This window comes from Pan troglodytes, chromosome 11 (genome assembly GCF_028858775.2).
Source record: "Pan troglodytes isolate AG18354 chromosome 11, NHGRI_mPanTro3-v2.0_pri, whole genome shotgun sequence".
NCBI lineage: Eukaryota > Metazoa > Chordata > Mammalia > Primates > Hominidae > Pan > Pan troglodytes.
The window spans coordinates 95,028,909-95,040,911 of NC_072409.2; the positions used below are offsets into that span (position 1 = coordinate 95,028,909).

The 12,003-nt window shown below is 36.6% G+C and overlaps 1 protein-coding gene across 12 annotated transcripts in view; it reads right to left on the minus strand.

Moving 5' to 3' along the window:
- The window catches only part of FOCAD (focadhesin), a 313,151-nt gene that overhangs the window by 114,954 nt on the left and 186,194 nt on the right, over positions 1-12,003 (minus strand). For all 12 annotated transcript variants that reach the window (XM_009456376.5, XM_063787945.1, XM_063787943.1 and 9 more), the window contains one exon: positions 6,872-6,998. In XM_009456376.5, the coding sequence (XP_009454651.2) occupies positions 6,872-6,998 (127 nt within the window). The remainder of the gene's footprint in view (positions 1-6,871; positions 6,999-12,003) is intronic.

Sequence of the window (12,003 nt, forward strand, 5' to 3'; positions counted from 1 at the left end):
GTTGCTCAAGCTTAATTCCTCTCTTTCCCTCACTTATTACATGTAATCCATTAGCAAGTCCTTCTGATTCCACCTTCAAAATCTATCCCAAATCCATCAATTTCTCTCCATTTTTCACTGCTATTTATCTACTTATTATCTTTTGTCCTCCTCATACAAACTAATGTAAAAACTAGTTTAGTGAATTCTTTTCCTCTTGACCACCCTCTATAAACCTTCCTCTGCCCAGAGGCCAGAATTTTGTCATTCCTGTCCCTAACACCTTCCAGTTGCTTTTCACTGTGCATAAAATAAAATCACAACTTCTGACCATGATCAAGACCTTTTATAATCTAGCCCTGACTACCCCTCAGAGTTAATGTCTAATACCCTACCTCCTTGCTATGTTGAAGTCACACTTACATATGGCCTCTTTCCATTCCTCAAAAACACAAAGTTGATATTTAAGTCAGTGCCACTGCATTTGCTATCCCTTCCACCTGGAACATATCAGTCCCACATTTTCATGAGAATGGCTCCTTCTTATCATTTAAGTGTTTTCAGAAAAATCTCTTTCATAACTATCTATACTTAGCAATATTAGGACAATTATTTTAAAATGAGATATTTGTCCACTATCTTTGCTTGTGTTCTTTCTAATTAAGCCAAAGATCTTTATCATTTGACATTTTACTTACTATATAATAACAGAAATATGATGTCAGAAGACAACAGGATGTATAAACAAAATATTTGATAAGACTATAGGTTCATATTCAAATGTGATTTTCCTAAGGACCACTAGAGGTTGCCCAATACAGAAACAAACAAAAAAACAAAAAACATTAAAGCTAAACAAATCATATGTAGCGGAAAATGAAAAAAGAAAACCACTGCATGTGGCTCTTACAGAAACAAAAAGCAAGGGTCCACCTAACTGGAATTTCATTCTGAAGAGATCTATCTAAAAGTCTCCTTTAAATGAATATGATTAAATTAAAGGCAGCAAGAGCTCACTGGACCATCTATTATATACCCATTTCTGACAGGACCCTCCTAGATGCAATCAAGATTCTCCATTCAAAGCTCAAAAACACCAATATGTGACGTTTTCCATTTACTCCTTCTTATCTATCCTCTATCCTTCTCAACCCTGCTCTGTGCTCTGGAAAAACAGTCTTTAAAGAAAGGCATTAACAGGCTCCCATGTCCTCTGGCTTCTGGTTGGTTTCAACCACTGGAGTCACTGGCAGGACATCAAAGGGTGAAAACAGTGAAGTCAGGAGATGTATTCCCCAGACACAGGGCTTCTTGCAGGATTGCTACAGGTTGCCTGCATTCCTCTTCTGAAAGTCTTGGCTCCCCTTAGGCACCCCAATTTATAATACAGATACTCTTTCTTCTTCCTCCCGTTATCTCTGTAGGCCAGAGACATTAAGCACTCTGAGACGGTTTACCATCTCTTGTGAGTTTCCCTTAACCTTGACAACACAACTGTAAATAGGTTCTTTATTAAACTCTCTCCAATTACTCAATCTGAATGTATCCCCCACCCTTTCTTGTCATAACAGTGATCAATACATCATTTACACAAAACAGATGAGTAATATCCGATTGCAGGCCATGTACCCCAATTTCTGCATACACATACACAGGGACTGCTTCAAAGTGGGTATAATTACAGACTTTACAGAATGCAGCTATGAATCAACTGTTTGTGAGGGTAGAGGCACTATGATGAAAGAAAGTAATTTCATCCTTTCTCAGAAGGATCCTATTCTGGCAAAAGGTGAAACATGTCAAGGGGCAAGAACATATCTGCACATAGACTAACCCAGCAATGGAAGTTTTCTACTTACGAAGCTCTACAGTGAACTACAGATGTTTACCTAACACCAGCCCAGGGATTAATTTAAATGAGGATAAGATGCCAGGAGGCTAAGTGTAGTTGATGTATACAGCTTCATCTTCCCGTAAATACTAAGTTAGCAACTAGAATTTTTCCCGTTGCTTTTGAGCTTTCCCCAATCTCTTTCTTACCAATGACCAGATGGGAATTTAAAAAGAAGCTGAAAATTCGTAGGACACAAAGTGTCAGATATAAATTCTCAAAACAACCCAAATGTCCTCAACAGCTGAATGGATCAACAAACTGTGTTACATTCACACAATGGAATGCCAGTCAGCAATAAAAAAGAAAAAACAATTGATACAGGTAACTATTTGGAATAAATATAAAAAACTAGTGCTAATAATAATCCCAAAAGACACAGTCCCACACACCATAATCCCAAGTGCTGAAATTCTGGAAGATCAAAATCCCTTAAGTCTAAACTTCCTAACATCTAAAATCCCCAAAATCACAATCCCAAAAGGTTAAAATCCCAAATGTTGAAATCCTGAAAGCCTAATCCTGGGGAGGGAATTAGTGCATTAGTACACAGGATAGTTGCATCTGTTAGGGAGAACTATTACCTTGTTACTATCTTTATTTGGAAGTTAAGGAGATGTGTATGGGTGCCAGTTGACAAGGGGTGAACTTGTGAACTTAAGTGTCAACTTGGCTGGCTTAAGGAATACCTAGAAACCTGGTAAAGCATTATTTGGGGTTGGGGGTTGTGAGGGTATTTCCAGAGGAGATTAGTATGTGAGTCTGAGTAGTGTACAGGGGAGATCTGCCCTCAATGTTGATGGGCACCATCCAATTGTCCAGAGACCCAGAGAGAACAAATACAGAAGGTGAACTCTCTATGAGAGCTGGGACAGGCTTCTGCTGCTGCTTTCGGACATCAGAACTCCAGGCTCAACAGCCTTTAAACTACAGGACTTTCACCAGCAGGCCCCTGGGTCCTGAGGCTTTTGGCCTCAGATTGAGAGTTACACCACCCACTTCCCAGGTTTTGAAGCCTTCGGACTTGAATGGAGCCACACTACTAGAATCCCAGCCTCCAGCTTGCAGATAGTCTGTCACACAACTTAGCTACTGTAATCATGTAAGCCAATTATCCTAATCAGTCCCCTCATATATCTATATACATGTCCTATTGATTCTGTCTTTCAGAAGAAATGTGACTAAAATAGATTTGGTATTGGAGAAGCCAAATACCCTTCCTTCTTGCTATATTCCTTACAACAGAGTGGAAGAGATATGCGAAATTGTTCTCTCACAAAAAGGGGTTGTGATAAGTTATGTGTACAAGGCTACTTAATGGTGAAAGAAGTTCGAAAGTTAATTATTATTGATGCTGCAAAAGCAGAAAATTGCTTATTTCCAATGGCCGAGCAATAACTGGACTTTCAGATGGAGAATATATACTCACCAAATTTCTAGACCACAACCACTCTCCAAATACAAGTACAGTTCACATTTTGAAGATCACAGAAATGAAAACGCAGGCAAAAAACACAAGAAATCTCCCCTGCCAAATTATTTAATCATGTACAACTTCCGCCCCTTCACACATAGTGCCAATTTGCTATGCTATGTATTTCATTTTTGCATCTTTTCCGATACTGGAAGTACAAATTGTATAAAGACTTCTAAAGAGTTCTAATTGGTTTTATGCATTTTTTTTACAAATATGACTCCACAAAAGTGCATTATCACAACACTGACTTTGTGTGTAAGTATTGTGTATGTATGTAAAAATGTTGAAACTTCCTCAATAAGTAGAGATGTCATTTTTGTATATCTGCATTTGTGAAACATAAAATATCTCGAGATCTCAATTCTTTGAGTGACTGCATAAAGAGTGGTAACCCGTTGGGATTTTTGTTTGTTTGTTTGTTTTTTTGAGATGGAGTCTCTCTGTTGCCCAGACTGGAGTGCAGTGGTGCAATCTTGGCTCACTGCAACCTCTGCCCCATGTTCAAGCGATTCTCTTGTCTCAGCCTCCCAAGTAGCTGGAATTACAGGTGTCTGCCACCATGCCCGGCTAATTTTTGTATTTTTGGTAGAGGCAGGGTTTCACCATGTTGGCCAGGCTGGTCTCGAGCTTGAGGTTTTCGACCGATTTTGTCAAAAGACTTCAGTTGTGCATCAGAGTATTTCCGGTGACTGCAGTTACAAACCTGGGAGCCCACAACCACCAGTCATAGTGATAAGCATTTATACATATTGTTTTGAGGGCTATTTGTTTATGAATACAGTTCATCTGCTCATAATTGTTAGATTGTGGCTGTTGTTAGTATACCTGTTTATGATTGCAAAAATATGTACATTACTTTGCCTATTTTATTGTGTAAAGTGATCTATGAAGTGCTCTGCTGTGTTTTTATGTTTCTCAAGTAAATTGCCTTTTAAAATGTAAATATACATCTTTTAAAGAACATTTTATTATTTTTCTAGAATTACATTTTTGAGATTTCAGAATTGTGATTTTGAGGATTTTAGACTTTAGATATTTTAATCTTTCAGGATTTCGGCAATTACAATTATGCTATTTGGGATTTGGTCTTTCAGGGTGATGGCCCAAACCCCTCAAGGACACTTGACGGGGAAAGAAATAGCTAATCCCTTAAGTTGATATACTAGGGGAAAAAACCCTATAAAATTCAAATCGGTCTATAGTTTAAGTTAGTAATATTGTGCCAATGTCAATTTTCTGGTTTTAATATCATACTATGGTTATGTGAGATGTTATCAACTAGAGCACCAGGTCAAAAAAGGTACACAGAACTCTCTAAACTGTTTTTGCAACTTCTTGGAAGTGTAAAATTATTTCAAAACTATTTTTAAATAATCAATAGCAGTAACATCTCTATTTAAATAATGCAAATTCCTGGATTCACTTTACAGCTGCTTTTGTGTTCATTTGAAAGGAATTAAAAGGAGAAAGGGGCAGGATTCACTTAAATTCAGCACAACCCACTTTTCTGTCTGTAGCATTTGGTGACTAATATATATCATTCATCCTGTGCATTTTAGGGTATATATTCCTAAGGCTGGTGCCTTTTTCCTGGTTCTTTTTCTAGTTCTGTAATAATCAAAGGGACACTTTTTATACTTCTCTAATAATCAACGAAAAAATGTCCATGGTGACAGTTTGCCAACATAGCATCTAGATCACCCACCTCACTCAAATTACTAAATTTTCTCAAACAAATACAGTTGTCGATCTCAACTCTACCCCTTCTTTCTCAATCGAAGGCACTGAGAACCACCAAGGCAAACAATGTAGAAGAGCCAGGTAATAGCCATCATAGCACTGCACATTCTGTACTGAGAGGACAAACAACAGCACCCCTTGGCAACAAATATTCCCCCACTTCTCTTTGTAACACCAGAGACTGTGATGGGGGATACATGTACAAGTGAAAAAAAAATCATTTAAAAAGCCCCAAAGGACTTCTGACTCTAGGTTATTTCAGGTTAAAGAAAGAACTTTGGATAACTGAAGGCTTTTTCCTTCCTTGGACTCATGTTAACTTCAGGGACGTCTTAGACTCTGAAAAGCTAAGAGGTAGGAAGTGGGGAAGAACAGAAGAGAGGAAGAGTGAACAAGTCTTTGAGGCTTCTTTCTAGATATCAGGAGAAGAGAAAAGGTGATCTCTTTGTCTAACTTGGCCATTCAGTTTTCTCTAATAAAAGGAGGCAGGGAACTGTAAAAGGAGCTTTGTCTAGAAATAAATAGTATATATTTGGCTGAATTTCACAGGAATTTCCATGTGGGATGAAACCAGAGGAAAAAACTTCCAACATTACAGGCTAGTATGGTTATGACTGAGAAAATAAAATGACATTTCTTGTTTTGATTGAACTTCATTTCCAGAAATTAAATTTTTACATCCACGAACATTCAAAGTAGAATTGTAACAAAACTAAGCAAGATGTTGTCTAATATAGAAAAGCTACTTAATCACAATAAATTACTTGAGGAATTTGTAAATAACTTTTTAATGATCAGAAAATAACATTCAAAATAAAATAATGTAAGTTCCTAATCACAGTCCACAATCAAACGTATTTTTCAAATGGTATCGTCTACCATTTCTTGGGTAGGGCATATAGTAATAGGGGCAAGTGAGTACTTCTAAACACAATATACATATAGAATAATTACCACATATAAGCATTAGAATACTTTTTTTTTTTTTTTGAGACACCTAGGCTGTCACCTAGGCTGTCACCTAGGCTGGAATGCAGTGGCATGATCCCAGCTCCCTGCAACCTCCACCTCCCAGCTTCAAGTGATTCTTGTGCCTCAGCCACCCAAATAGCTGGAACTACAGCATGCACCACCACACCAGGCTAATTTTGTATTTAACTCCTGACCTCAAGCAATCTGCCTCTCTCAGCCTCCCAAAGTGTTGGGATTACAGGGGTGAGCCATCATACCCAGCCTACTTTTTAAAAGATAAAGGCCCTATAAGCTTTACATCAAAGCTGAATGACCATACAATTTGATCCATCGTTTAAAAGCATTAATTTATAGCTCTGAAATAAATATCAGTAACATCTTTGGCATAACTCTATAGAAAGAATAAATGTATAATAATGAAACTACTCAGTAAATCTCTGAATAATCTAATGATCTTTTCACTTGGCTTATGTAAGAAAGAAGTATTGTTTAAATCAATGACCTAGAGTACCAGTGCAAATTCATCTTGTGGAATACATTTAGCCTTTTAAATGAATTTTAATTATCAGTGAATACAATTGTTTACACTAGTTTTCTTATTCAATCCTACTCAGATGTAACGTTTTTTCATATGATTTAAACACCATACTACCTCAAGCTGTTTTGATAGAACAGATGGGTGCATTTAACATTCTGGTTAAAAAATAAGCACATAAGGTTAAACTATAGTATGTACCTATCACAAAAGAATACAATCAGACAAATCGAACCACTAAAAAATGCTAGCTTCTCTACTACCAAATAGGAGTCACCTGGTAAAACCAAAGGGGGAGTGAGTGACAACAGTTTGAGATAGCAAGAGCCAGGAACTGAAAGATCCACATCCTCAACATCTTCATCGTCATCTAATTCTTCAGGAATGGGAATTTCTGGTCTTATCTGAAATGATAAGCGAAAAGATCATAGAGAGGATAATAATAAAACATTATGCAAAATCTTTTCTGTATCCTTTTTTGTGACAAGATTTTAAAATTTTGTTAGACTCCATCACTCTATAACATAAAAGACCATTGAAATTAATTTTTTAAAAATCTATTCATTTTTTAGTTTAACTAAATGGTCATGACTCTAGTCATCTTATTAGATACAATCTCAGATCTGTATAAAAAGCTAATGTTAATACAGTAAATCACTGTAAGCCAGTATAAGCAATGATTATTATAGAAAACTAATAAAATTCTATACCATCCAAAAATAAAATGCAAACACTGACATACTCAATATATTTAACTTCTATAGCTCATAGTTAGATATTTGCCTTGTCTGAACACTTTTTAAAAAATTTGTGATTCTAGTCATATGTCCATGACAGAGCTTAAAATCTTCCAGTAGAATATACAGTAGAGCTCAGGGAACAACAGAATGCTTTAGTTGACTTTTTTTTTAAGACTTGGCAGTTTGTTGCTGTGGAATACAAAAACACTAAAATCTGTAATTGGTAGCTGTACATTATTGTGTCTAATTAGCATTTTGAAGATTTTTGTGGCTGCTCTTTGATTAGTTAGGTTTGTTTGAACCAAAAATTAAAAATGTAAAAAGATTTCCACATTGTTTTCACAAGATATAACTGTTAAGCAATTAATTACATTTTTAATACCTTCAATGACATTCTATCATAATGTCCACAAGGAGATAATTAAGCATTAGGGGAGGAAATCAAAATATATAAAAGTGGTTTCTATAACCATAAAGTGCCAGAATCCAGTCATTACCATTAGCCTGTATCCCAGAGTTATTTTTAGAAATAATTAACAATTCCTGCAGACTGCCTTCTTCATAGGTCCCCAAAGCACTGTTCCATTTAGGAAGTGCACTGACTCAGGATTCTTGCAGGGGGGGTAGAAGAAACAGAAAAGAAATGCTTCTCTTAAGAATAATAATCTCAACTCCAATGAAGCCTTTCAACCATAACTAGTGTTCTCTTCACTAGTGAAGGAGAAGTGAAAGCAACCTGACTACCCGAGCACTGTCCAAGACAAGATTTAATTCAGATTCAGTATTAAGTACCTAATTCTCAGAGGGCGGAATCAGCCATACTTACAGAGATAACTATCAGGTATACTCTAGATAGGGTATGAAAGCGTCTGTCGAAATCACTGCATATCAGAGAAACTCTAGCATGTTCGCAAACCTTTTGATTCTGACCAGGAGGGTTTTCAAGTGTCTAGTCTGTGTGCATACTCACAGTCTTCCAGGTTTACTCTCATTGAGAGTTGTCTTAAAGATTCTAAACAATCCTAGTGGCCTAAAAAGTCCTGAGAAAGAAGTTGGTTCTGAGTTCTTCTGCCTTGCTTCCTGACATTTTACACATCATAGTAACGTGGGAAAACAGAAAAATAGAGTTACTACATGGCCTAGGAGTTTCACTCCTAGGTATATAACCAAGAGAAATGAAAATATATGATCATGCAAAAGCTTGCATACAAATGTTCATAGAATTATTATTTATAATAGCCTCAAAACATTCATGCAGCCCAAACGTTCATCAATTGATGGAATATATAAACAAAATATAGTATAAATCCATACCATGAAATATTATCCAGCCATAAAAAGGAATAAAGTACAAATACATGCTACACATGAAAGAATATTGAAAACACTATGATAAGTGAAGAAAGCCCGTCACAAAGGACCACATCCTGTATGCTTCCATTTATAGGAAAGGTCCAGAATAAGCAAACTTACAGAGGCAGAAAGCAGATTAGTGGTTGCTTAGGTCTTGGAGAGGGAATGGAGTAATGGAGACTGACTGCTGAGAGAGTTTCTTTTAGGGGGGAAAATGTTCTAAAATTAGATTGTGGTTGCTCTGTGATTAGTTGCACAATTGTTTCAATACACTAAAACCACTAAATTGCATATTTTAAAGGGTAAGTTGTACAGTATATGAATCATATGTCAATAAAGCAAGCAAGCAAGCAAGAAAGAAAGAAAAGAAAAGAGAAAAGAAAGGAAGGAAGGAAGGAGCTACGGAGGGAGAGAGGGAGGGAGGAAGGTATGTAGGCATGCAGAAGAAGAGGAGGGGGAGGGGAAGAGGAGGGGAGTAGAATGAAAAGAGTAAGGGGGGGTGGGGAGTCGGGGAAAAGTCACTGCCACCACCAGAGGAACCTTAAAGTGCTGTGCAAACTATGTCGAATGACCAAATGCTTCCAGAATTATTTAGTATAAAAGGGATATGATCATTTCTGTACAACTTTTATCCTATCCTCCTATCCTGTCCTTCTGTGCAGTCAACCTAATTACTTAATACAAGTCACTGCACCTGGGTCATCAATATTTTTAAGAGCCACTAAAGAAAGATTGCGGATAAAGCAAACTGACCAACCCATCAATCTTAAATTGTCTAATTTCATATTCACGTAACTGTGTGCTATATTAATTTATCTTCTATGCAGTGAATAGCATATGTCTGCATCTCAAATGTGCATAAATTTTAGCAAAGAAATTACAGATGTATTATAATTTAAGAATAGATTATATACTATATGTATTTATAATGGTATGATCACTCCTTCAATTTTGTTTTCTAATAGGTGAGCTGATTCTCCTGGACAAATTAGCACTTATTATGTATTACATTTTGGTTCCATTAAATTTCCTTTCTCCTCTGATCACTTCTTTTTTTTAAAAATTTTTAAAAAAAATTTATTTTATTTTATTATTATTATTATACTTTAAGTTTTAGGGTACATGTGCACAATGTGCAGGTTAGTTACATATGTATACATGTGCCATGCTGGTGTGCTGCACCCATTAACTCGTCATTTAGCATTAGGTATATCTCCTAATGCTATCCCTCCCCCCTCCCCCAACCCCACAACAGTCCCCAAAGTGTGATGTTCCCCTTCCTGTGTCCACGTGTTCTCATTGTTCAATTCCCACCTATGAGTGAGAACATGCGGTGTTTGGTATTTTTGTTTTAATTTTTTATTTCCATAGGTTATTTGGGAACAGGTGGTGTTTGGTTACATGAGTAAGTTCTTTACTCCTCTGGTCACTTCTTAAAAGAATTATTTGTTCTACCTTCCCTAGGCTACTACCAGTCTTTCCCCCTGGTTGTGTGCAACAATTTAATAAGGTCAATGCGAGTAAAACTATAGAGAATCAAGAGAACTCAGTTGAAAGAATTCCTGTTAAGGTTATAAAATTTTGGCAATAATATTATATTAGCTGCTAAAACACTCAGAAAAATAAAACTGCATATGTATCTATTAGGTTGGCGCAAAAGAAAAAAACTGCAATTACTTTTGTGCCAACCTACTAAAACACACACACACCCCACCAACAAAAACGACCTGCCTATTATAACTAAGCTTTGTTAAAAAACTTAAATGGAAAGTCAAAAATGATAATTTACTTTGTTTTTTTTTTGAGACAGAGTCTTGCTCTGTTGCCTGGGCTGGAGTGTAGTGGCATGCTCTCAGCTCACTGCAACCTCCACCTCCAGGGTTCAAGCAATTCTCCTACCTCAGCCTCCTGAGTAGCTGGGATTACAGGCCCCGCACCACCACTCCCGGCTAGTTTTTGTATTTTTAGTAGAGACGGGGTTTCACCTTGCTGGCCAGGCTGGTCTCAAACTCCTGACCTCTAGTGATCTGCCTGCCTTGGCCTCCCAAAGTGCTGGGATTACAGGTGTAAGCCACCACACTCAGCTGATAATTTACTTTTAAAACTTGCTTCAAATTGAATATAGATACTCCTTGATTCATGATGGGGGTTATGTCCCAATAAACCCATTGTAGGTTGAAAATGTCAGAAGACAAAAATACATTTAACACACTTAACCTATCAAACATCATAGCTTAGCCTAACATACCTTAAGTGTGCTCAGAACACTTACAATAGCCTACAGATGGGCAGAAACATCTGGTAACACAGCACACTATAGAATATCAGTTGTTTACCCTTGTGATTCAGTGTGACTGGGAGCTGCGATCTAATGCTGTTGCCTAGCATCACAAGAGAGTGGTTTACCACATATCTTAGCCTAGCCTGAGAAAAGATCAAAATTCAAAATTCGAAGTACCATTTCTACCTAATATGTATCACTTTTGCACCATCATAAAGTTGAAAAATCGTTAAGTCCAACCATCGTAGTTGGGGACCATCTGTACTGGAAAGTGTATCCCACAAAATGCCTCACTGTGGGTTCTGAGCCGGATAACCTTTCAATCAACTTTCTGTGTCTGTAACCTATGGAAATCCAAGAGTTTGTGCATAAACAGAGAATTTTATTTGGAACATGTCAAGTATCTGCATAAATTATTCAGTTAAAAAGAGAAACAGCTTCTGATGAATGCAGTGACATTCACTTTAAATCAAAGCCAAACGGGTTACACCATATTTATACCAACCCTGAATGCATAATCAGTTCTTTTATATTATTTCTAAAATTAACCCTAGAAATCAAGAAAACAAGTTTAATTTTTAAATAGGTGAATGTTTTTTAATGAAACCAGGTCAGAGAGAAAAGTCAGTATCTTCTACCTAAATGTTTATCCATTACTGATTCTTTTAACAAGGAAACTTCTCCATAGTTTTTTTGTTTGTTTTTTCTTTTGGGGAGGTGTGCTAAAGAAGACAGGGGAAGTGTAACTAGCTTTTATAAAAACAGAAAAAATAAAAGCTAAAAGGGAAAAATCATTCTTATCTATCTTTCAACATGAGAATCAACATGTCCTCAAAGAAGTCCCCTGAAATTTTGGAACCAATTTTAGATCTGTGTGCTTTAAGTGATTAACAATGATCCTGTTACAAACCAACAAAATATATGCATTCAGTCAACATCCTCAGCTCTTCAGATAGGACCTAGCACTTAGTATATACCAAATAATTATTATTAAACCAATGCAAGTATTACACGTCCATCACCTCTAATCCCACA